This window comes from Chroicocephalus ridibundus, chromosome 1, assembly GCF_963924245.1.
Source record: "Chroicocephalus ridibundus chromosome 1, bChrRid1.1, whole genome shotgun sequence".
Classification (NCBI taxonomy): Eukaryota; Metazoa; Chordata; class Aves; order Charadriiformes; family Laridae; genus Chroicocephalus; species Chroicocephalus ridibundus.
Genome location: NC_086284.1, coordinates 14,823,961 through 14,850,911, shown reverse-complemented (window position 1 = coordinate 14,850,911; position 26,951 = coordinate 14,823,961). Strand labels below are relative to the sequence as shown.

The 26,951-nt window shown below is 43.7% G+C and overlaps 1 protein-coding gene across 3 annotated transcripts in view; it reads left to right on the top strand.

Moving 5' to 3' along the window:
* Positions 1 to 506: 506 nt before the first annotated feature.
* Positions 507 to 26,951, top strand: part of SESN3 (sestrin 3) — a 45,198-nt gene continuing 18,753 nt past the window's right edge. For all 3 annotated transcript variants that reach the window (XM_063329579.1, XM_063329570.1, XM_063329561.1), the window contains exons 1-2: positions 507 to 741; positions 24,628 to 24,693. In XM_063329579.1, the coding sequence (XP_063185649.1) occupies positions 643 to 741; positions 24,628 to 24,693 (165 nt within the window). In that variant the 5' untranslated portion in view covers positions 507 to 642. The remainder of the gene's footprint in view (positions 742 to 24,627; positions 24,694 to 26,951) is intronic.

Below are 26,951 nucleotides of genomic sequence, written 5' to 3'. Positions count from 1 at the left end.
GAGGCCGAGGCCCGCACCTTCTCACACCGGTGACCCCTGACCCTGCCACAAGGCCCCTGGGGGACCCTCCTAGAGGGGAGCGCCCCCGAGCAGAGCCGGGGGGACCGGCCTGAGGGAGCCGAATCCCCGCGGCCCCCGAGCCCCCGCCGCTCCCTCACTGCCCCCGCCGCGCCGCGGCCCCCCAGCTCTGGGGGCGGGGTCTCACGCGCCTCGTTTGCATAGCGCCCTCTGAGCCACCCCATTGGCCAGCGGAAGGCACGCGCCGACGCGCCGGCCCCGCCTCCCTCCCCAACGCTGCCCAGAGACGCCTCGGGCCCCGCCTCCTCCGCGGGGCGGTGACCACGCCCCTTCCCCCGCCCCCGCTCGCAGGCTGCCTGGAGACGGGGAGCCGGCGAAAGCTGTGCCCATTGGCCAGCGGCGGGCGGGCTCTCTGATTGGCGGGAAGCGGCGGCGGGGGGCGTGTCGGGCGGCGCGGATTGGCGGAGCGCGCAGGGGTGTGCGCGGGGGGCAGCGGCCCGGAGCGGGGCGCTGAGGGGGCCGAGGCGGCTGGAGGATGGGGGCGGCCGGCGGCGCGGGCTGCTGAGCGGCGCGGAGCCACCCCCCTGCCTTCCCCGCCCGGCCACCGCCGCGCTCCCCGACAGCATGAACCGCCTCGGCTCTGGCACCGTGGGGAGCGCCACCGCCGCCTCCCCCGCCGGCCAGTACCGGGTGTGCGGCAATTGCCGGAAGGTGCCGAGACAGGTACCGGCCGGGGTGAGGGGGGGCTGTGAGGCGAGGGGCGGCTGTGGGGCGGGGGGCGCTGAGGGGGATAGAGAGTTGTGGGGTGGGGGGGGGATTGGGGGAGCGGGGCAGTGCTGTGAGGAGAAATGGGGCGTCGGGCAGCGGTGGGGCGGGGGGATGGAGTGTGGGGGGCACCTGGGGCGGTGTGGAAGGGGCCTGGCGGGCGGTGGGTCTCTGTGGGGAGGGGGGGGGCGCTGCCCCAGGGGTGAGGAGGGGTGCCAGGACTCGCACCCTCATCGCCTCCCTCCCCTTGGGACGGTTGTCACTTGCCCCTGCCCCAGGCTACAAACCCCCCGAGGGTTTGGGGGGCGCCCGGCCTCCCCGATGGTATGGGGGGGGAGGTGGTGGGGTTGGACTTGGGGCCCAGCGGCCCTTGGAAAGTTTATCCACATATCTCACCGGCAAAATGCGTCTCCGGCAAGCCTTTGTGTGGGGGCATCCGAAATCAGAGCTTTAAAAAAAAATTTAAAAAAACACCCCCAAAAGCCCCTGCCCCCCCCCCAATCCATTTAGCCCCATCCCGGCAGTTGTCAGCGGGTCCCTTGCGGGGACCCTCTGCCTCAGGAGGGGTGTAATCCCTGTCCCACCTCCTCCCCACATCTGCTTAACGGGGAGCTGTAGTTGAGGTGCTTTTTGTTTGTCCAGGGCAAATGAATTAAAATTGCTGAGCTGTGCAAACGCGCCGAGCCCCAGCGCCCAAGATGAACGCGATGCTGTTTTGGGGTTTTATTTTAATTCAATCTCGGTCGATACATTTTGCGCCAGGTTGGTTCTTGCAAATACTAAGAAAGCCTGTAAGTCAATGAGCTCAAATATTTGCGCTCTTTGTCCAAAAACTGTTTTTCTTCCTCTGTGGGTCAGGCCAAGTGCCAATCAAAGTTGTTTTTCAAGCCTCTCTTCCCTGCAGTAGGACTGCTTTTTTCTTTCTTCTTCTTTTTTTTTTTTTTTAAGGGTTTGGTTTTTGGAAAGGAGGTGTGTATTTAGGGGAGGGGGGAGGAGAAACGTTAAAAATCGGTCAGAGAGAGAAGCAGATCTTAAAAATCATGTTTCTCGAATATTTTAATGGAAACAAAATCTTATTAAATGTGCATGCTTGGTATGTGCAGTTATTTTTTCCATAAACTCTTGGATCATATTACAGTTGATACTTGGTGCTCAGCTCTTAGCTCAGCTTGCGAGAAATGTAATGGATCAGAGAAGCGCGCATCAGCAGAGTCTGATTTTTAACCGTTTCGTTGCAGGATCGAATCCCTTCTTGGCTTTAACTTGCTGCTGTTACTGCTTTAAGAAAAACAAGTACTTAAAAGAGAGAAGTTCTGCGGGGTTAAAGCCCGAAACAGCTTCAGACTTGACATATGTCTAAAGACATACAAATTAACCAGTGCCAAATATGTCTGTGGAGAAAGAAGGGAGGGAGCTTGCTTTGTTCTGCCAAATAATCAAAATGTTTTGTTGACAAATAAAGTAGTGCTTGGCAGCGCTTGTAGATCTAAAATTAAATTTAAATTATTGAATTTTTTTGAAGCCGTAGTCTCATCTTGCTGGGTAGGACTTTTTTTGTATACCTCTTTTATATCACTGTGGGGGCAGGCCTAGATGTTACTTTCTTTGTAACATGAAACTCAACGGATTAGATTTAATTTTTATTTTATTTTTAGTATTATTTTTAAGTCATTTAGGGAAGATGATGGTAAAACATAGGTACCCAGTTGGGTCTATTGAGGAAGGCAGCTCAGCACTATCCTGGTTTGTCTGTGGTCAGTTCAACTACTTCCGTTGCAAAATTGGGGAAAGAAAAAAAAGAAACTGAGCAGCAGCCCATGAAACCCTCTTGAAAGATAGATATTTTGTGCTTGCAGTGGTTGCACTGGGATGTCGTTGCATCTGTGTTTTAGGCTGGACAATAAACATGGAAGTACAAAGCTTCTGACTACATCTGTGTTCATTTAAAAGTTGGTATAATAAAAATCACTGTAAATTTTAACCTTTTGCACTTCATTGACAAGCATGCAAGTACAAAACTGGGAGAAAAAAAAAAAAAGCCTTGGTGGAAGTGAGATGCAAATTTGACCTGAGTCTCAGAGTAATAATCTTCAGATAAGTGCTGCCTCATCTGTTCTTTTGATGGTGGTTGTTTTTTTTTAATGCTCATGTGATAGCATACCGGAAAAATGATTGGCCTTAAAACATGTTGAATCTCTTCTGCCCTCCTCAGTCTTAAGTCTTTATTTGAAGCCACTTGAATGTTCGCAGTTTAGGTAGTGCTGTTGTCAAAATTATAAGGGGCAACACAAGCTTTCTGCTTGGTGACATATAATGAAATTTGAAATAGTCTAGCAGGTTTGGGATTCTCACGGGTAAAGGTAAGTTTCTCTTTCAACAGTGAAACAGGAAAAGCTAGGTGCAGCACTTTAGGTTTCAGCTAATTTCCAATTAATCAAAGTTATGTTTTATTACAGAAAGTTCTATTAGGGTAGTGCTAGGAACTTGCTAAGGATCCATGGGTCAAATTTGCCTATGAGAAAGGTTTTTCATATTAAAAACATACAATTTGCAGTTGGGTTTATTGTTATGGGACACTTTAAATAACCAGATCTACTTGCAGAACAATTGCTGCTAATCAGAAGGGCTTAGACAGTCATAGATACGACATCTACGTTGTTTTTTTTTAATAAATAAAATAATGACAACTGGTAATAGGTGCTGTTAGTGGGGATTTTGAGTGATGTGTTGAACAGACAACCAAAGCTAATGCTTTGACTCTAAATATATGGAAGAACGAGCAAAATGAGATGAGTAGCAGGGGTTCATGGGATTGATGGGCAGGCTTTGTAACAAAGCTGTGATATATCGGTAGGGAAAGTGCTTCAAATGGCATACGAGCGCTGTAGCCACGTCTTTCATAGAGGTGGCTGAGAGTTGCTGCCGATTGCTGTGACCGGGGCAGCCTCCAGCTTTAATGTTTGAAAATCCAATGTCTGTGCGGGTCCCCAGGCTGGGGAGCTCTGGGTCATAAATCTGGAGGGGATCTGGAGCCTGATGGAAACACAGGGTTCTCCTGCCTAAACAAAATCGGTGGCCCAAGCAAGCAAGAAGAGAATATATCGGAAGGGCCCAGTAGTTCTTTGGACAAATAACTGCCTCAGGAAGGCTTTTAGGAATAAACAGAGTCTTCAGGGGATGGAAAAATCCTGATATGTCAGGAAATGTAGGAACAGGGAGAGTCTGCCAACTGTTCAAGCTTAGTTGTAAATTGCAGAGCTTGTGAAGTAAATGGTTCTTTTACATGTACATACAGGTCAGTAGGACAGAAAAGAAAGAGAGTGTAAGAGTGGTTCCAGGATTAAATATTTGTTTTGTGTTAGATTTCAATGAGGAAGATACAAGGGCAATGGCAAAATGGGTGATGGGGGAGTGTGGTTTATAAGCATCCATCACTGTTGGCAAAGTGGAAGTGAACCCGGCTTAGCCGACCCTCCTGGCTTGAGCCATTCTCTGTACTGGAGTCTTGGAAAAAGGTATTTGAAATCCTGGATCTGTTCCGTGTTTTCATAGACCTGCCCAGTCAGGGTGATCCTGTGGGCGGGAAATAGCCATCAATATGATGGGTCTAATTTTCAGGGCTCCTCATCCCCCTGCCACTCTCCTTCTTTAGCATGAATCTCAACATTGTACAAGTTACTAAAGCAAATTTTGAAGGAAAAGCGTGCAGATACACAAAAAAAAAAAAAGTATGACATGATACCAGCAAAAGTAGGTCACGCTAGACTAATGTAGTAGTCGTCTGTTGATAAGACATCTGCTAGAGCGTCCTCTTCTGAAAGCTTTGGATGGACTACGACTAGACTTCACTCATTAAACATCTGAAGTACCATCAAAGATTGAACTTCTTGCTGCATTAGCAAGTCAGCTCAAATTAAACTTTGGGATTTGCTAACAAAAAATGTTCTAAATGCCAAAAGTTTATGTGGGTTTGAAAAGTATTTGGGCAAATTCATAACAGAAAAATTAAACAAGACCTGTAAATAGGAAATAGCAACACTTTCCGGTATAGTTTCTATACACTTTCCTGGCTGTTACATGTCTGCTATTGCCCCCTGGCCGTGAGAGGTTACTGGGCAATAGGGACCTTTGATCTGACACATTTTGTCTATTTTTCTGTTCCTGTTAATTAGAGGAGTGATAGGGAACTGATGGGAGTGGGAATGGTAGTGGGCCATGCTGAAAGGAGAAGTCACTGTGCTGAGAGGAGACTACCAGTGGGTTTTCAAGGGATCGCTAATCTGATTTAACGCTGTCCCGGGTCACAATGAGAACGTGGCTGTTTCTGAAATATGTACACACAGCAGACGTGGTAGATACTGTCGGTCCAGGGAAAGAGCCGAGTATTTTGTAGAAAACTGGGAGACCTTGAGCACTGGTGTAGTTAGAAGTGGGATGAAATCCAGTGGTATGAAATGTCAGAGTTATAGGCTTGGCTATTTGTTACTCATAACTTAAGAGCAGCTTCTTGGAAGGAGCTGGGAGAAGGATGTTGGTGTGCTGGAGGACCAGCAGCTTACTGTCACGCTGCAGGGCAGTGTCGCTGGGGAGGAGGGAAGCCGGGAAGGAGGGACACCCAAATTAAACAGGCGCAGAGGTGAGCTGGCTGGGTGCTGGGAGAAAGGGAGTACTGGTTTTGCAGGAGGAGACTAAAAAAGCTTGCTTTTTTAGTCCAGCAGAAACAAAGGCTAAGAGGGGATATGATCCATGTCTCTAAATACATCCGGTGGTAAGAGCCGGTGAGGAGAAATTAGCTTAAGAGTAGATAGATGTAAAATGGTTGTAAATACGTTCGGGTTGGAAAATTGAAGTGTCCAGAGGTATGAGGTTCTGGAAGAGTTTGTTCTAGGTCTGGTGCTGTCAAAAAAAGCACTTACTTTTAACATAGAAAAATGTGTGAACGTCATTAAATGATGCAGTGCTTACAATAGCACCAGCCTAGGCTCAGGGAGTTGAGGTCATATCCAAAAAAAAAAAAAAAGACACACTTTCATTCATTTTATTGTTCTGTGTGGGTGAGTAGGAAAGTAGCCCAAAAGTGAACCAAAAATAGTCTAATGTCAGGTCTCATAAGCCCGTGTAAGCTAAAATGTGTGTCACCATGAGTCATGAAGGTGCATGGAGATGCTGTTACCTGTTCAGTAGAAATCAAGAGACCTTTCAAGGACGTCTCAACTATTTTGAGGAAAGTCAACCTGGTTCAATCTATTCTGAACACAAGCAAATGAAAGTTGCTGTGCCTTTGCTTGGAAAGCACCCCAGCTTTTCCACAATGCAGCATCTTTGTCATCAAGTTGCATAGTGTAGTTGGCTTTGGAAATCTGATCAACAAACTTGACTGTTGCAGAGAATCTTATTTGGTAAAATCAAATTATGTCTTCCATAGTTTGACCACTCTTAACAGTAGTCTCATCATGCTATATTTGTCTTAATTTATGGTTGCCTAGATGGCTTTAAATCTCCGATGTGCCTCTTTCTAAAGGAGTTCTCAAAGTGATTTTCAAACTCCAGCATGACAACCTAGCTCTGTTTTTATCGGCTCTAATTTTAGCACCTTTCTGCTGTGTACAACATGGTGTCTGCCTTCAGCGTTTGTGTCTTCCAGTCCCCTGGAGTGCTGCCATGGTGAAACCATCTCGGGTCACTCCACCACTAAATCCCACATGCACAGCTAGGGGGAGAAGATGGGTCTCCAAGGATCCAAAATGTAAAGCTGTAAACCAAGAGCAACAAACCCAGCCTCTTAGGGCAGTTAAGATTGTCAGCAACAGGCCCCTCACCCTCATCGTTTGTTCTTACTTTTTCTGGAAAGATTCGGTTAAAAAAAACCCAACAACTTCCAGAACAGGATTCTTTCCTGTGAAATAAATGCACTGAAAGTCCAGAGATGACTGTGGTTTCTCTCCTTCACCATCCTCCCAAGTCTTGCAGTGATTTGTATCTTTTCAGAGTCTCACCCTTTGAAATAATTGTTCTCCCACCCCCCAGTGTTAATTATTGGCTTCACTGCCTGGAACTGCTATTGCTCTTTGCACATGTATGCTGCTCTTGAAGGTTCCTGGGTTCTTCCACTTTTCCCTTAAAAGCCAGTGTAAAAAATTTTCCTTTGACCTTTCTAGTCTCATGTACTGAAAATAAGAAGGCAGAACTATTAAATTTTCATTAGACCTGTAATGAGAGTGGCATGACTGAAATGAACCTCTGGTGAAGGACACTGTTTTGCAATGAGAAGCTGTAAGAGGTGGCCTCGGAGGAACCACACTCATTTAGAACAGTCACTTTTATTTAGAAAAAAAACAAAACCAAAAAAAACAGTCTCCCCTGAATTACAGGGAGTGAGTGGAGGCAGGAAAGGAAAGAAAGTGGGGAGGAGGATTTTCTTCAAAAGAAACTTTGAGGTTTAGTGTTGGGAGTGGGTTAGCCAAGCGTGGAGGTTGTCCTCTGTTAAGACTTACTGCTGCTGGTAGGAGTGGTGCGTTGCATTAGCCAAATCGCAGGCTGTGGTTTGGAGATGCGGGCTCTGTGAGCATTTGCTTTAAATTTATGCATATTACTTAATTAGTGCTTCAAATTTCACATCTCTTTAAATGGTGGTGTTTTGAAATCTGAAAAAAAATAATATGGTTTGTTAAGCATCCTTGGTTTTTCCTCTCTCCCACATTGGTGAGGGAGCTGTTAATACTCGTTTGGTTCTTTATTTGAACCCTTTTTTCTCGCTAGGGATATCTGAGTGAGAGAAGATAGTGGTATTAATTCTCCCCTGGCTTTGTGAAGCTAGGGGAGTTGGTCTGGAGATTTTATTATCAGATTTCCAATTCCAGGGCTGGAGAATAAGAAGGGATCGCAAGCATAATTTGCTTGTCCAGGCTGAATATTGTCTTTTGTCTAAGTGGGTCAGAATAGACTGAGGGGAAAAGGGGTGTTTTCAGTAGAAAAGAAATTCGAATCGTCAGGAGGAAGACCTCGGTTAATGAGAAATTGCACCTCATCAGCTTTGGAAAAACCTGTATGGAAATAATTTATGCTGTTTAATTTCTCTGTTCTTTGCAGGTGTTCCTGTTTGTATGCAGAGGTCCTTCCCATTGTTGTCTCTGCAACCCAGCCTGGTAGTCTGTGCGCTTTAAGTAGAAGCTATAGGGAGCATAATGCAGATGACTCAAGTATCTTGTGAAATTCCATTAAAGGGAGGTAGGACTATTCTCCACAAACAACTTTTTCTGGCTGTTTATCAGTCAGTCCATTCAATGCTGTTAGGGATAGTTCAAGAAATTTTATGGGGTTCTCGGTATGCCGCCCTGGGCAAACTAGTGTTACTGATAATAGGGGAGGCCATGATCAAGGGGTATTAATTTTAAATGTCTCTCTTAACCACTAGTTTCAAATTCTTATTATAGGATGCTTCTTGCATATCAGACACTGGATAACTATCAGTTGGGGCAAAATGCTAGTGTAGGTGATAGTTAATATTGCGTGTTTAGGACACTGAGAAACTATTTTGTTCTTGGTGTAGACCATGTCAACCATTGATTTATACAAATACCTTCATTCTCGCATCTTATTTAAATTGAAAGTAAGCTTTTTTCTGCTAGGGCTTGTGCCAGTCAGGGACTTAAGTTAGGGAGGGGCTGAACGGGGTTTAAGTGATGTGCTTGCGATAAGAGATGGAAGTCAGTGCTTCAAACATAGAAAGGCATCTTGAATCTTTCCTGAATGTCCCTGATTACCTGAATTGGAGTAGGATAAATAAACAGATACAACCTTCCGATTAAACACCCATTATTTTTTGTTGTTAATGACTCTCATATTTCTCTCAAGGTAAGCATCTTGTTTTGTTAGACCGACAATGGATTTCTAATGGATTCTGAGCTCACCACCCAACCTAGTGAACTTGGTAACAGCATGAGGCTACCTGCAGTCCCCTTCCTCGGGGGATCAGGTGGGAAAAAATAACAGTGGAGAGGAATATGAAGTATTCCTGGCTTCATGTGTTGTGAGTAGTCTGGAACTGAAGGGATAAGCCTGCATCACACAAGAAGTAAGTTCCTCATGGATTTGCTCCATATTGTGTGGTCAGTGCGTGGACCACCCTTAGGGTTGGGGTTTAATTCTTCCGAAGTACACAAATATTAGGTTAACAGGTATGAAATCCAGGAGAAATCGCATTCTTGAGAATTATATTTATCTCTTCAAGCGCAGAAGATATTTGGAAGAAAAGTAAAAGGTGACTTTAAATTTAGGTTTTCACCTATTCAGAATAAGCAATAAATTCACAAATGCCACCAGTATGTCTCAATTGCTGCACTTAAGAATCAAAATGCATAATTGTTTATCTGTTTTAAAGTGTATTAAATTTGAACTTAGTTTTGACATGAAACTAGAGAGAATTGTAAATTCTTTTAGAGTCTCTTGATACTTCAAAGGATCAATTAAATTCTTCCGTATAAGGGAGGAATGGTTGCAAGGATGACTCCTCATTTAACGTTTTCACACAAAAATGCACATTAAATGTGACTGGTAGGTTACGTAGGAATTAAGAATTTGTGCTTCTGACCAATTCCACACAACCTAAGTAAGGCAGAGTTGTGTCCATGATAGCGGAGAAGTACTAGCTGTCTTGGTATAAGCCATTCTTAGAGCAGTACAGAGCTGCTTGCTCAAAATCATCTTTTATCTCTGGGCTGTTTATTACTGCATTGGATTTGTTCTGGCTGGTACCAACAAAACAACTGAAAGCCAGCATATGTTCTCTCCTCTGTATGAATTGTACAGTTAAAAAGTATTTAATAAGACAGTATCTTCACAGCGTTCAACCTAATCTAATAGCATGTGCTTGTAAATATGTTTAATATCTCCTCCTTTAGCATGTGGCGAAGGGAATATAGTTACATTATTGGTTAAATGTATCTGGAGGGGTTTTGGCCATATGGTTCTAAATCTGTTTTAATGTAATTATCCCTATTAACTAAAAAAATAAAAAATATTCCCTCGGAGTTGATTGACATTCTTCTCAGTAAAGCACCCTCGTTGCTGATTAGAGGTGTGGAAATAGTAATTTGTTCTAGCATTTAGAAATTTGATTAGACCTCTAATGAAATGGAGCGCCTACACGCTGTCTAAATATTCTACCTGACACCAGCTGGATCTCATCCAGCATGGAAGAACACTCGAAATGTTGCTTTACTACAATATGTTTTGTGTCTTGAAATCAACTGTGCTGCCTGCATGCAAACACCCACTCACTGTTCAGCAAGAAGAGTGAACCTTGACCCTCTCTGGAAATAGGCATCAGGATTTGATTATTCCACTGAGCACTCATTGCCTTACTGCAATAATTAGCTTAGAGTTAGAAAATGAAGGCAACTGTTTATGTGGAAGCATCCATGCTACTAACTCTGTAAGCTGGACTTCAGAGTGGATGTGCACATACACAGTAGGAAGTGTGGATGAGGTAGAAGCATGCTGTTCAAAAGGTGCAGTAGTAGTGTCGTAATAAATTGATAACAACACACTATAAATGAAAATCTAAAGTTAAAGCATGGCATTTCTCTCCCCGTTACAAGCTGGCTTGTTCTTTTCTCTCCAAAGGCTGATTGGAACACCCATTGAGTGCCATGGCAGCTGTTCTAGCAGCCGTGTTTTAAGTCCTCTTTAACTGAGTTGTAGCAGTTTTCACTCAAGAGTGCTGCTGCAAGAAAACTCTGAATCAGGACTCCTCATTAGCATCCTGCAGTGGAAACTTCTAGACCCTAGTGGTAGGAAATGCATTAAAACAACACTTGACGTGCATGGTGTTTGTTAGTCAACAGTTCATTTTCACTGGTTAGCTTCTTCCTCTGAAATACAGAAGATAAGCTCTAATGTAACTGAATAGAATCATACAGCCTTTGTCTTCTTCCTTGTATTTTTTTAATTATTATTCTGTTTCTCCACCATATTTAATATTTTTACATTTTGCAGTCTCCATATTTAAAGAAATACAGTGGAAGTGTTGAACTAGAAGAACTCCAGCTATTAATACTAGCTGTATTAATGCTTCAGGAGACTTCAGAAATTTTTTTCATCTTCTGTTCCTTCCAGAAACCCAAACTGTTCAATTACATTAGTAATTTAAGTTTTGGATTACTGGGGAAAGATTGGATGAGGCAGTAACATCAGGGATCATGCAGGTAGAACCTGCTTTGAGATAAGTGACTTTTACTCCAGCAATTTGAAACTTGTTGTCTCGCTTCAACACTGGTGCTTCACAAGTAGTTAGAAGAAAAGGTGTGTTGGTTGAAAAGGTCAACTGTAGCATAATTAAAGGCTGAAGGAGCCTGCAGCCGGTGTTGTAGTTCTTCAGGGGAGGAGCTTAACGTTTGTTACACCTGAGTGGAGGACGAGTGGAAAAAGAGCAGTCTGCACCAAGGGAAGGTGTGCTGGAGCTGTCTTTCACATACGGCTTAGAAAAGCAAAATGGGAATAGAGGTGGAAGGAAGGTCTCCCTTCATGGCCCTGCTCTTAAGGTCACTTATGCAAAAGGTATTAGATAAAGCTGTAGTTACTTGACCTATTTATCCAACAGAAACTCGCAGTACAAGCAAAAGCAGTTTAACTATCCAGCGCTGTTGATGTTTTGTATGGGACACTCCTTTGGGTTAAGCTATGCCTCATGAATACTTAGAGGCAGCATCCAGCCATCCAACATGAGTAATTGGTCTTTGAGAAGCCAGGTCTATGGCGTCGGTTCTTGTGTCCCAGAAAAGTTGGAGTACCCGGTGCGTGGTCTAACTTCTGTCTGTACAGAGCTAAGCTGGGTGCAAATAAAGGCTGTGAACGTGTCTCTTAGTAGTTGGGCTTACTCTGATGCGAAAGTCTCAGTTTGGGTTTGGTGACTTCATTCAGAAAAAGGCCAAGTAGACTGGAACGCAATGGAGGGTCTCATTAGGCAACGCATGTTAATCATTCTTCCGTAGCTAAGGAAGTCTTTATTCAGGCAGAGTATAAAATAAGTGGGTTTGTTTTTTCTGTAGTACTTGCTGGTGATTTTTTTTGTAGAGTCACTAAGTCACAAAAACGTAATCTAAATGTAGGCAGTAATCTGAGGAGACAGCAGCGCCTGTCAACTCTGAGGTTGGAGGTAAATCTGAAGTTCTGCCAATCTGCTGCCCTGGATGGCTGAAGAGAGCAGGAATAGCTGATCTGTCTCTGGACACGTCTCTGTATTTACATGCAATAAATCTTCTGTAACAGTTATGAGTCTTCATTTTTGAAAATCAGCATCTCTTTTAAGCTCTGTCAGGAAAACACGTTTGTATCTTAGGTCTTTGCTGCCACCAGCTCAGCCACATTAAGTCAGTGTGTTTTGGAGATTGTATCTCAGTAATGACTCACTTCGGTAAGATGTAGCTTAAGATGTAAAATGTTCTTTAAAAAAAGGAGAAGAAGAAAGAGGAAGAAACTGCCTGACTGCAAGTATTGCTATGGTTGTTCCAGCAAGTCGGTGGCTTTTGCATGTGCTTCCGAGCTGAAGCCTTTCCTCTGTCGGTCGCTTGCCCAAACCTCTCCCAGACTAATCAAACGTAAAGCGGTTAGTGTGTTAGCTCCTTGCTCATTGTAAAACCGTCTCCAGCCTTTGCAAACAAGGCTCCTTGGAGAAATAATTTGCTCTAATTGGTGACTATTTCAGGATTTCCTATCAGGTGCAGAATCAAAAGGGCTCACCCGTGGTTTTCCATCTGCGGCCCTAGCACCTATAAGATTTCTCTGGACTTCTTTCAAGGAGACTGTGTAGGAAAACTTATTCCAGTAAACTCAGAGGCACGGTGTAGATGCCACCTCCTTCTGAAAACTGCTTACGAGTCAACTAATCAAAAAAGGCTTAAACTCCTGGCTTAGACAGCAAGGCGCTTGCTCTTGGAAATTGTACCTTTAGGCAAGAGGTAAAGCATGTTAGTCAGGCAGATTTTATTGTTCGTCTGGCACATTCTTTCTGTTTGAGTCATCAACCAAAGAAAGATGGCAAAAAAGGATGCTTCTCTTGCAGCAAGAGGACGTTGCTCCTTTTGGATATCCAGGGGGACTATCCCTTTCCAGGCAGAACTGTGAGAATAGCACCAGCGTTCCTTACATTTTTTGAACTGTAACAAAGATGCGCAGTGGTCATCAATTGTACATGAGCGTTCATCTGAGAAACTTGTGCCAAGGGGGCTTATTTTTTTAAAAGCTTTTCAGTGGATTAACTTGTAAAATTTTAAGGAACGTTGGCCACAAGTTGCGTTTGCTATAAACTAGAAACCTTATGTCAGCCCCGTGTTTTAATATTTTTATGTCTGCTTGAATTTTAATATGAACAGCTTAGCTAAAGTTCTTCATGGTGAGGTGACATAGCCAACATCTGCTTCTATTCTTCCAGGTAGATACCGTGAGTCTAAACAAACATCATCTGCCCATCAAGTGAGTAGGAAGGGTACATATTTATATTGTCATCGTTCATGTTTTAACTCTTCAGGGGTTTTTTTCTTAACCTTTTTCAGATCTACATTGATGTCACTTCTGATGAGGCACATTCAGAAAAGGGCAAAAAAGTAACATTTGCTTCCTAAAAACAGTATTAGTAAATAACTGAAGTGTAATGTACTCAAGATTATGAAGTAAATGATATGATACCGCCTGTGTGGAACAGACAGTGTAGGAATGTGCTCGCCCAGGCACTAAGGAGCTCCATAATGTGGTGGTGTGGTTTGGGCTGAGCTGGCCACTAAAACTAACAACAGATGGGCTGCATCTTTTGGACGGGGTTAGCAAAATGCTTGTTTCTACAACGGTCCAGTTCAGTTGAAATGTCTCTTTGTTTGAGTGATGTCAATTCCTATCTATATTAGAAAATATATTTCATTTTTAATAGCATTTATAGCATAAATAGTATTCTTGAAACAATCTGCTGCAGATCTATAACATAACAGCATTAGAGCAGGTATAGTGGGTCAGATCGAAACTCGGTGTCCTGGTGTCTCTGATGGGAGCGAAAGGAAGGTATGTAAGGAAGAGGACACAAAGTGTAACAAGCTCATTGTGGCAGTGCCTCGGCACTGACTCCCAGTCTTCAAGTATTTGCAACTTGAAAACTTTCCTGAGCTGGAGGTGGTTTCTCCATATTTAATAACCATTCTTGCATTTCTCTACCATAAGCTCGAACAATTCACTTTTGAACACACACTGACTTCAGGTGTCTGCAGCATCTTATGGCAAGGATTTCCACAGCTTAGTTCCACATTGTGGAAAAGGTTAAGTACCTCTGCTTGAGCTTGTCACCTGCTGGTTGGTTCCTAATCCTTTTATTGGAGGTGGTAAAAGCACGCTATGCACGGACTGTGACAGCCAGGAGGCAATCAATTAAAATATCTTGACATGCTTGTGACAGCAAGCTCAGCAGTTCAGAGCAGCTTTCCAAGACTCAAGCTACTGTGTTTCACAATCCGATGTTAAAGAGATGGCAGAAAGCTGGCTGGTGGCGGGGGGGGGGGGGCTGCAGTACTGAGCTGAGCACATTTCTCTCTTTTATCTGAGTGAGAGGATTTGTTTTTCTGAATTTTGGCAAGTTACTTCCGTGGCTCTTAAGATAGTTCCTGCACACAGATTTAAAATAACTGCTATGATCATTTCGTATATAAAGTGTGTGGGAAAAGCAGTTTGAAAACCCATGCTTCTGCCATCTGCTTGACTTTCCTATGTCTCAGAATAGAATTTGGTTTTATATAGTACCTGGTAAGTGAAAGGTGCTTGGGAGCATGTTTCTGTAGCAGCGTATTCTGGGACACTATTTATTTGCTCAGTAGGAGTTTTTCTTGAGCTGAAAACTTTACAAGGACACAGACTTATGAAGAGGGAGCGTTGGCAGGGACACGTGGTGAGTTTATGTCTGGAGTGAGGGGCTTCTGGGTTTTTACCTTTTCTTTGAGATGCAGCGAAGAAGCACCTGTGATACGCTCCAGGCAACGAAATGCTCCTGTGCAGCGGGTGTGCTGCCCTTCTGCTAAAATTCAAACTTTCCACTTAAACAACCTAGTTCGATGGTTCTCACCATCTCACCATCAGCTGACTGAACGGGGGAGCAGGCAGAGCACGTTTTAAGAGAACAGCTACAAGTAGTGAGAGCTGTAACCAAGCAGTGGCGTTGCGTGGCGAAATAGTTGGTGAAAAGTAGTGGAAGTGCCTGGGAAGCAGGGCTGTATGGTCTGAGATCTCACAGCTACAGGTCACAGCTTTTCACTTTGGAAAGATCCCCAACGTTTGCCTTCTTGAGTTAAACTCTCTGCTGGGTTTCCATACTTTGCTAGTAAAGATTTTTCAGTGTTTGGTAGTTAGTAAACAGGTAGTGTTTGATAATAGTCACGAACATTGCTTGACGAACACTTCAGCCAGCAAAATGCCTTGTGTGGCCAGGACACCAGTGCAGCCTTGGTGCTCCTGATGTCATGTAAGTAGTTGAAGCTGGGAAGGAAACAATTTCAGCGAGCTGGTGCAGAGGTCAGAGCCCAGCTTCCTTCCCTGCAACTGCTGGAGGATTGAGATGCTAATCGGAGGAGGATGTTGTTATTATTTTTCCTATTGAAGTGCGAAGGTAGAGCTCCATACTTGCTGTGAGCAGACCTCTTTATGATACTATTCGGTCTGAACTGTCTAGCTGCATCGTTTCAACTGAAAACTCAGCAGTGGCTGAATTAATGTTGGTCTGGTTTCTCAAGCAGGTTGTGCAGCTGAGCTCCATGTGCCTGCCTGACTTAGGAACTGTTAACCAAGGACTTCTCTAAAGCTACTGTTAGCCAGGGACTTCTTGAAAACTAGCTTTAAATATTTCTAGAAGAGCAGCAGTTGTGCTAGCAGCTGCGGTGCAGCCATAACCTTAAGAGTCTTACCCTTGGTAAAAATGTAAGTCTTAATGTTTCAAGACACCTGCAGTGCAGCTGAATTGTCTCTCTCTCTGCTCTTTGTCATAATGAATGTGATGGCAGTGCCAAAGAGGAAAGGTGAGAGAATGCAGCCTTCGTGCCAGTCCCTGGTTAAACAGTTCTCCCAGTCTGCTTTTATAGTAACCTGCACTTAAGCGCATCTTCCTTTCGATAAGCCCTTGGTGAGCATGATCTCTGCTGGAATACTGTAGCACTTGAGGATGTTCCAGCATGAATTGCAGTAGAGTCCGGTAAAGGTTTTCTTTAAAACATATTGTTGGGGTATTTTGCTGTGCACTGCTCTTATATTAATCTAATGTTTTGAACATTTAGCATCTTTGAAATACTTTTCTCAAAAAAAACCCCTAAGCCACTTTCTTCACAGTAGAAGGATGCCGTTATGCATTTGCAGTATGGATGAATACCATTCAATTTTGCTTGCTTACAAGGCATGTATTTTCAGACAATATTTCTATTAAAAATTCGGCAGAGCATTCTTGGGAGGCAGTTCTGCCAGAGATACATGACGAATTTACATAACCCTAGGAGTCTTTCTCTCTTTTTTCTTTAATATCCACCAGTTATGCCTCTCCGATTGGCAGCATGCCCAATAAATCAAATGCATGTGTATTTATGAATTGAAGTATTTAACCATTCAATTACTGTATTGTAAAGAGGCTGTGCTATCAGTAGCTAATTTAGGTATTAATTCAGGCCTGTCAAAGCAGCTGCTGCTTTATCTGTACTTTCTATCAACTGTTTGTTCTACCGGTTGGCAGTGGTTTGCTGCATGGACTGAATGGGGAAGGTCTCTCCGTGGGAGGACAGAGCCCACATGCGTGACCACGGCTGCTGCCCTTACCCACGCTGAGCGTGCAGCCTCCAAAGCACGTGGGACCCCGCCGGCAGAGCAAAACCAGGCTCGGTTTGATGGGCTGTGCTCGGGCAGGACGAGGCAGCCCTCTGCATGGGAGGCGGTGGATTAAAGGATATGCCGTGCTGCTTCAGAGACTCTGCGTTAGCAAGCAGCATTGCTGTCCTGGCTGATGATGAGGCAGATTAACTCGATGCAGTTATGCCAATTTAGTGGCTAGAGGCTACGTTCCCCAAATGAGATAATATTGATCTGTCTCAGTATGTCAGACTTGGACTAAATCTGAAGGTGGAAGTGGGCCAAGGTACAGATAAAACAAGTCCCAGCTTAAACTGCTGAAGTTTTCCACTGTAACTTTTGCCCTTGATATCTGATGCTGCTGAAACATAGAAAATGCTCTTCTGCCGTGCTCATAGGATTTTGAGTCATCTTGACGATCACAAGATCTTCTGTCCTGAGGGCATTTCTTGGGGAGCACACAAACTCCACTGTTACCGTTGGGTGTGCAGGGAGGGAAGGAGGCGAGGTTCTCCGCGGACTGATAAGAGGGAAGCTTTGTTCCTCTCTCTTTTTTTTTTTTCTTCTTTTTTTAAAGGCTGAAGTAGACCAGAAAGCCATTTGTTGTCTGCGGGTGGTACGTGTCTTGACTAGGTTCAGATCACTACGTTTGACCTGGTTAGCCATGGATTCCTCTTAGTCTATGGAGGAAAACGAGGCCTTTCCATGGCGCAATTGATCTCATCCTGAGTTAGCATCACCTTTCTTTTTAAGTTGTAACCAGGGTCCAGCTGGCTAACTCTGATTTGAGTGTCTGTGTTTGGTCATTAGAGTTTCACCCTCGGTATCTGATAAGGATTGGGGCATGGATAAGAATTCAGATTTTGAGGTTTGGCTTAAATTAGGTGGAAGTGAATCTCTAGCAACAAGGAAGTAGAAGAAGCGACTGACTGTCTCTCGTCCTTTTCATGTCTTAGTAATCAACATTTAGGTTCGACTGTTGACACCTTTGGTTGCACAAATCTTCTCATGAAGATCTTTCTGTCTTCCCAGTCAAGACCCTCAGCCTTACTTTCTCATTTAGACATACTCTGTACTTCAGCGACGCCAACGTTAAGTTGCAGGTGTGTCTTTTACTTGATATATTCAGATCTATTCTGACAAAAATGCAAAACACAGTTCAGGCTTCTTAAATAGGGAAGTGTTTTGCAGCATACCTGTTACTCTGACGTTTGACTTGCAGTCCTTGCCTGTCTGCTCCCGGTTGGCAGCTGAAGGTTGGTTTTGGTTAACAAAAATTATCTCCTGGATAGGGAGCGTGATATGATAGAAGTAGGACTGAAAGAGGATGTAGATATAGGCTTTCTTTATGAAAAAAGGAGATAGGCTTTTCTGCCAGTCACTATGTGTTCACTTGAGTTTTTCTCCAGTAGGTTGAACGTACCGGATATCTTTCAAAGATTGAGGAACCACTGTTGGACTTCTGCTGCCTGGCCGTCCATCTTGGGTTGGGTAGAAATTGCTGCCCTTTGGTTTCTAATTAGTGTGGATTGTGTTCTTAATAGCTGGTGGAGGGATGGGAACTTGGGATAGGCTTCCTTTTATTGTGTGAAATCCAAAAGGGCTGTAACCTGTTACCAAAGCAAAAGCTCCCCTCAATTGTACTGCACTGGCTCTCTTCCCAGCTCCTTGCAACACTTCATCAGCTGTTAGGCACAAAGATGCCAAATTCTTAATGTTAAAAGTGACGGGTTTAAGTATTTTGAAATGCTGTTCCATAAAAAAGATTTCCTACTGTTTGACTTCCTCTGCTAATTTTCATCTTTATCGCTTAGTTTGCATTTTTGGGAGTTGTACAGTCTGTTAAGAGGAAGAAGCCGTTGCAAAATCACTTGAAACACCCTTAACAAATGACTGTAGGGTAGGACTTTTACTTTGTGAACTCTTTAACATTTTGACGTTGTTTGTTCTGAACACCTCTTTTATTGCTTCTGGAGATACGTCCTGGGTTTAATTATAGGAATGGGTCAGTCGTAAAGAAGAGTTCTGCACCGTCAGCAAATAAAGTGTTGTGCATCATTCAACTTAGTCCTCTTCACATTTTCTCTTTTTAATTTCATCTCTCCACTCTCTATGGAAATTGTTTTGAAAAACAGGACACCAAAGTTTATCCCTCTAATATGTATCCAAATTTGTGACCTTGCAGCACAAACTTAATTAGAGATGAATTGCAGATAGATTCTGAAGCTATAAAGCTCCCAATTTTATTACATTAGGTGCCATAAACAGATTTTTTCTTTAAAAAATACCCCAATAAGCATTTGTCAATAAATTTCACGTTTTTGATGAATATACTTTTTTGTTCTTGTCAGTCTGAACCTCCCAGGAGTACTGACATGTGAAGGCAAGTAAACTTTGTCTACTTGGTTTTCCTTTTAGTCAGCAAGACTATGTGTAGCTTTAATTATTATATTATTCCTGTATACATTTATGAAAAGTATTGAAGTTTCCACCTAAAATGAATGAGATGTGTCCTAAACTTCTGCCATGTTTCTAAACTGTTCTTCCTCTGACAAAGTTAGGTGAATAAATTAAAATGCAACTTGGCATATGCAGGAATAAAGAAAAATCCCTCCCGCATCCTAAGGAGGGTTTGAATAATAGTAGAAGGTAAGATACAATCAATGTTCAGATAATTTTTTTTTTACATGCTTTCTTTTGTCTTCAGCGAGCGTAGAATGAGCAGATGGTCCAGTATAATTGTAAAATTGTGTTAGGCGTTAATAAAGCCCAGAGCATTTAGGTGTGATCAGAGCAAACGGAGGTGGACCTTGCTCTGGATCCAAGAACCAAGAGTAGAAATGTGTTCAGAAAGCAATAACTGGGGTAGGAGAAGCCAGTTTGTAGGCAGGGTTTTAACCAGCAGCAAATAACACAAATGCCTTTGCCACGTGAATTAAAACACAAGGCATTTGTGTGTGCCAGACTGAAAACCAAAAGTGGGCTCTGTAGCATCAAGTCCATGAGATTGAATTGGCGTATTTTGAAGAACTCTTACGATGAATCTGAGACTGGGATAAAATCGATCCGTTTGGGGAAATTCAGCCCCAGATTGGGAGTCCTAAACCCAGTTCGCTGCTCCCACCCTCAGTCTCCAAACACCTGGTGCAGGTGGCAAAGCCCAGCAGATACCTGGTTCACCAGTCGCTAGGTTTGAGGGTAACCCAAACTGCACTCCCAAGTGCTGCGAAAAGGGCCACGGTGCCCAGCTCCTGCATTAAGTACCATTTAGGAGGCTTAAGGGTATCCAGGGCATCCATAGGGACTGGCAGACACTATACCTACCGATGGGAAGCCCATTCCTTTCTGGGGCCGTGGTTGGATGCCAAGTAGGAGACTCCAGGGAGTCTTGAATGGCACTCAGCTCCTGTTTTTAGTGGCACTGCACCTTGCTCTCGCTTTCTGCTGGAGAAGAAGTTTAGACACCTCATAGAAATGGAGATGTCTCCACGTTGGTGTCCCAGTGGTGGGCTTGGCTCCAGATTATTGTTGCAGATGATAATGTATGTTATAAAGAGATAGACCACTGAATTTCATAACAAAGATCCTTAGAAATGCTAGATAGCATTCCTACAAGCAAAATTGCTTGTAGATTACAATACAAGAAGAGGTATAATAAATAAGAAATATATGTCTCCCCCCCCAAAATTCCGGCTTGTTCAGGAAAAAGAGTTTGTTCCTCAGGAGAAGTTAATTTTGGGATGCCCTTAGGATTTATATTTGATCTAGTGTTGTTTATTATCCAGATGTCTTTATAGCGGTGGCAGTTTTTCTTGGAGTGGAGGCTCTGAGGCCCTTTGTGGGTGTTGCCCAGCCACTTGCTCTGCTCTAGGAGTTCACAGGGACACAAGTGGCAGCATTGCCATGACTCGCAAAATTCCCTCTTGAGGTGCAAAATGTTTCTTCCCAGTGTTTCCCCCCCCCCCCCCCCCCCTAGTTGCAGCACGACCACCTTGATGTTGAGTTCAGGATGAATTAGCTTTTATGTGCCACGGGCATGAGAAGCCCCCGTACACCTGCGCCTGTGCAACCACTTGCTTCTCTCCTGTGCTTTCTGCGTTCCTGGGCATTCAGAAGTACTTCCCAAACCAGCTGCTTGATCCGCCCCGCCAGCTAGTGGCTCCATTCTCAAATAAAACAGCCTCCTTTTGTAGCTTGCTAAAAATAGTTGGTTTTTTTAAAGCCTGAGGACACGGTGACTCATGTGATAGCGAAGAGGAAAAAGGGTTATTTCTTTTGCTTTAGGCTTTGGGAGGAGAGCCGCCGTGCTGCCTCAGCACCAGCCAGGTTTATGCTTGCTCTCGCTTGGGTTTCGCGGCTGCGTTGCCAGACGGGTGGCCCTGGCATCCCTTCCTTTGCCGCAGCAGCCCGGCAGCTACTTGGGATGCAGGTGCCATGTCTCAGAGCCCGCGGCCTCTTGGCTCTGGAAGGAAAGTGTCCGGTCACTGCCACAACTAAAAATAAACCCGTGAGATGGAAAGTCACAGCTTTTGGCTCTGGGGGAGTTTGGGCAGAGCTCGCCCAAGGATGAAGGTGTTTCTTGCCCAAACCACGACAATTATAGCTGTGCAATGGGAAATGGTTCCATTTCATCACTATTAGAATTCCTGATATTTAGCTCACAACACCGTTCCAAGTGCAGCTTAAGGAGAGAAAGCAAGTCACAGATACAGCTTGCTCAGGCCCGTTTTTTCAGGAATTCCTGCAGCAGCTCTCCTGTGGTCTGCAGAGGTCTCCTGCCGTCCAACGCCTCAGCGTGGTACTGCGAAACCTGCTTCTAGGCTCTGGCTTGCAGTGGTCCCTCTCCCAGTAACCTGCCCAGGCTCAGTTTTCTCTGCTTATCTCTGAAGCTCTTCATCATCTTTCTCCTTCTGAAGAAGCAGCCCCAAAAAAGGCTATGTTTTTGACATAAGTGGAATTGGTTGCAAACCATTTAAGATAACTTATTCAGACTCCAGCGTTTCGGGAGGAACGTGAAGCAGAAAATGGCTGGTATACGTGCGTATGGCATTCTGGTTGCTGAGCAACCTGTTTCTTGCTTCAGCCACTTAGCATAAGAATCCGGTTTCAAATAAGATATTAGGGACTCCGGCTGACTTAGCAATAGCTACGGTAACCTGCAAAGACCAGTTGGACAGGAAAATGAACCCACTTTCTTGGGAAACGAGAAGCTTTGCAAGAACTTTCACCGTAAAGGACCATGTATCCGCAATGTTGTTTTTTAATTCCCATACGTAGTTTTTGATGTTTGGGTTCTTGGGTAGACCTTTAATCACTACTTTAGATAAAGCATGCCCAGAAGCAGTGGTTCTTATCTACAGTTTGACAAAGCCAACGTTATCTTTCTTAATGCTTGTAAACTTCCCATGTTTTTATTAATAGCATCCTGAGAACTTGTGCAAGCAGATGATGTTTGCTCCTTTTCTTCTGGCAATCTTGTTTTAACCAGTTTTAATAAAATAAAAGTCTTGCCATGAAGGCAAACTAATCTTCCGTGTTGATGGAAGGAAAGAGTATACACTTCAAATATAGCAAAAAACCCAGATCCCTGAAAGTGTGCTGTGATTAGATTTACCAACTTGAATTATCGTGTTTGGGCTTTTGGTTTTTTGTTCTTGCTTTGGTTGTTTGACTGATTTTTCCAGGCTTGCGTTTCTTGGAACCACCACCACACAAAAGGAGATGGGTTTTGTCCTTTTTGTAGTATATTTAGCACACCTTGTTTTCTGAGTCTGACAATCTCTTTGGCTTTCTGTCATCGCTCACAGGAATTAATTGGAGATAACTTGCTTACGTTCATGCACCCATGCACCCAAGTACCCTTTCCTCCCGTCCTTCTCAGCAGTAGCTTATCTGCAGGGTCAAAGGAGTAATAGCAGTCACACTGAATGGGGAAGCAGGGGAACGGAGCCCAGATCCCGCTAGAAGCAGCATAGGCATTTTTTTGCCCTGGTCTGGCCTCGAGGACCAGCTTTGAGAGCCTGAAGAAGGAGGGTGCAGGTCAGAGAGCAAGCTGGAGAAGGCAATGGTTCAGCTCCGGTTTAGACCTGTGCTCCAGCCAGAGCTGACGCTTTGCAGCTATCCAAGTTGTCCCACTCGCACAAGCTGCTTCCTCCAGATTAGTCAGTATGAAATGAAGGTTTTAAACTCTAACATCCAAATAACCTTCATAAAACAAGTGAAATGCAACCTTAATAGCAATCTTGGAAAGCGTTTCTTTTTTTAACATTGGTGGAAATGACTGGCTGCTAGCAAGGTTGTGTATTTAAAACTAGATGCCTTTCTGTGCCTTGTGGAGCTGTGTGAGGAAGGGGTTGCATGTGCAGATACCCGGTCTCTCTACACCCTTTCTTCTTATTTTAGTCTGAGTACATTTGATTCATAAGAAGTATTTTATGGGATTTTCAGGCTGTGGCAGCAGGCAGCAGTTGCAGTAAGTTGTCTCCCGTCTGCTGGGCGTCACACAGTAGATCCAGTTTATTTCTGCATCTTCTGGCAGCTAATTATTCCAAAGTTACAAATCTAATTGTCATGCGAGAGTTTGCTTTGGAACATCTTTCCTGAATAATCGCTGCTGATTTTTGCATGTTTTCTCATAATCTAATTTAGAAAGGACAGGATGTTTTTAAGGAGCAGGACAATAGTTACGCAGCTCCAGGGGCTTCATTTTCCTGTGTGGAAATCGGTGGCACACTCCTTCTGGGACCAGCGCTGCTGTTCGTGCACATGGCAGTTAAGCTTAAGCCCCCCTGGTGGAGGTATTTAAGGGTCATTTGTTATGGAAAACCTTGGACTTTTATGTTAAGGGCATGAAATATTTAGTATGCAAATCCCATATGCCTGTTGATGGATAACTTATTAAGAGTCACCAACTGCTGCGGTGCAATCAGGGACTTGAGAAAGTGTGCAGCCATAGTTTCCAGATAGCTGGAATAGAACCATAAAGAGGAAAAAAAGAAAAGGCAAGAAGCAACGGCTGGCTTTAAATTACTGTAAGGGAAATTCAGGTTAGACTTCAGGAAAATTTTCTAAAGATCTGAGGAACTAAATGACCTGGAGAGATGGAGGAACCTCCGGGAGGGTCATTAAGAGGAGGCTGGACCAACGTTGGTCAGGAATGATGTGGGCAGTGCTGGTCCTGCCCCTGGTGAACCAGAGGAGCAGGCAGCCTCCCCAGAGTCCCTTCACCTCTCTGGCTGTCAGCAGCCACACTGTGAAACCCTCCATAGTTTATCTTAGTTCAATTTCTTCTCCCTATTCAGTCAAAGAAGTCCTGTGGCTCTTGCTGAGCTATCATCCTGTTCTGTACTAAATATATCATGTTGATGGGCGTTTCGTGACTTCTAGTTGGGGTTTGCGCACCAAGGCTTGTACTACGTATGATGGTCTCCTCCGGGCTCTGCAGCTGAGCAAGACGGCCCTTCCGTCGGGTTTCTAGAATGAATCTTTAATTGGGTCTTGCTGGTTTGCATGGACTGTGCTTTTCTTGCCAATATTTGACACACAAAGTGATTCTCAACACTGAGGATCTCATTAGATGCTGATACTGAAGGAAACAGCATCTTGCTTATAATTTCCCAAGTATGGCTTTTTTTCCCCTCTGCTTTCTGAACTTCCATTCAATCCAGTAAATGGCTAATTTTAGCATCCTGCCAAATGTTTTATTGCTGTTGTCTTTGTATCTTCAAGCTGGTCTATAAACCAGTTTGGATTAGATTTTGGTGGGTTCTTTCTTTCTTAATCCCTTGCCAAGATTGGTGCTGTTCATTCGCGCAAAGTTGATCTAACCAACGTGGTGTGGTGGCTTCACCTCCTCAGTGGGCTGTAAAACACACAGGTGGCCTTGCGAAGAGAACCGAATCCAGGCCTTGAAGATCTCATCTTGTGAGATAAAGTGAGTCAATATGATATTCCTGACTCTGACCCAATTATGTGACTGTTTTGCAGGAAAAAAGAGTACAAGTCTCCCCACCATTGACAAGAGGACCAAGTGCCTTTATACCAGAGAACGAAGTAAGTCTGCAGTTAGCTGGGCCGGGCGGGTGGTAGTTTTTAAAATGGAAGTACTGGAGGACAGTTTTACCATGCTGCTTCTCCGATGGTACCCAGATGAGCTCCTTTGTGAGCAAAAGCGATGGTTTCTGTGGAGCAGTGGGTAAGAACCACCCTGCTCTTTCACACGAGTGAAAAGATTTGACATCTTTTCAGTCGCCGGCGCTCCCGGAGACAGCCATGAGTGCTGCTCTGCTCTTCTCGTGGGGGGTGATCGCTTACTACCCTTAATGCCAGGCCTAAGGGGAGGCCTATCCAGTACTGCAGCGGTATGATTATATAGCTCTCAGAGCAGCGTCTGACCTTCAGTTTGAGAGAACCGAAAAATATGACTAACTTCTTAGACCGTAGCTGTGGCTCTTGAGAGAATTTGTGGTTGAAAGGTACTGTTTGACTTCAAACTCAAGATTTCTGCCCGTGATTTAATGTTCAACTTAAGCCTTGATTTGCAGCTTGCTGCAGTAAGTAGAAACTTTGCTATGATGTTCTCCTGTGATCTCAGTCTTCACAGAGTATTATTTATTGATCAATTAATTATTTGGGATGGCTGAGTGTAAAACCAGGACCTTTTCTATGGTTTTGTTTTAGGTAGTTGCTAAAGGCAGATAATTCACATGCTAGAAGAGCCAAAAAGGCGTTTTGAAAGATGAGATAGCTGCTGCTCTCCAAGTCTCTCTCCATTTGTACACTGGCAAGGTTTGAATTTAAAAACAAACAGAGTGTAAAGGCTGGCAATCAAAAAACATAATGAAGCAAAAAGGAAGAGAGGGTGAAAAGAGTCTTTTAGACTTGGGAAGAGGGAAGCAGAATGAGTTCCAGCCAAACGAACTTGGGAAAAGGACTTCCCTTTCATATGAAATACGAGATGAAATTGAGAAGCCAAACTTCGTAAGGACTTAATTTTTCTCATAAAGTCAATAATTGTATAAAAAGTAGAAAAATAAATGTATTTAAAATGATAACATATTTTGTGATAATTGTTAATGAATTTATTTCACAGCTGATAACACCCGGTAAAGGTGCTAGACAAGGGTGCAGGAGGAATCACCGCGTAGCTCTCAGAAAGGAGTAACCCCAGTACAAGCAGGAAACCTCCACCTGCCCAGATAAAACAGCTATTCAGTATCACGAACAAATGTTAAATATTGTTTGTTAAGCAAACAACTACCTTTTTGCCCTGTTCCTTGGCATGAAATAGTACAGTGGATAGGAAGGATGAAGCTAGAGATTAGTGATGCACTGAATGTCTCACAAATCATAATAACACTGCTCATGTCAAACCCTGCTTTATTGTCGTAAGGGAAGGAATATGGACGGAGCAATAGCAACTTAATTGTAAAGGTTCCTCTTAAAGTGCCGTAAGACTTTACAAGCAGAATAAAAAAACATGTTTGTGGATCCATGGATGGTAATAAATCAGGATGAAGTACCTATACAGTAAGAAGAACATAGTAATGTAGGTGGAGATAAATCTCAGAAGCAATAATGCAGCATATTGCTATGCCTAACATAGCAGCAGTGCAGTCCTATAGGATTATATTTCAATTTTGTCAGCAGAATTTCTTTGCCATAACTTGTGCTGTTACAAAGAAAACTCCTGACAAGCTGGAGATTAGAAACCTTACCAGAGACATGAAAAGTATGATTTCCCCAAGAAACTCCTAAATGAGACAAAGATCTCGTAAATACATGGGAGATACACCTGCTGAAGAATAAGGGGGACTGCTTGCAGTGGAGCAGGGGATATACAGTAAAAAGTGAGATAAAATGATCTCTAAATGTGTGAGTAAACTTCCGATGGTAAAAACATTCTTAAGGAAAACTGAGGCGGCATCATTTTGGGTACAAAACACAGAAAAGCTGCCATAGTGAAGAGCTACACATGTAAAAACGATGGAGCTGCCTGGCTGCGTAGCTGCTTCTTCCTTTTCTTTCTGGGATGACAAATTAAAACATGGAAGTACAGTGAAAACATAGTATGTTGTTTGCGGTTTTTTGTACATAACTTCTATATAAGATTTGACGGGAAGATATTTGAGACACAGCCCATTCGCCAGCCCATCATAAAGAAGGAAAACGTATTTTGAATGGAATATTTCAGCAAAAGCATTGTGTGTCCTTGATTTTAGGCACTTTCTATCTTGATGTGCAGTAAACCAGCTAAAATGTTTTCTCATTTCGTGGTGTTTGCAATAGTAAGCTGGCTGGTGTAATACTGT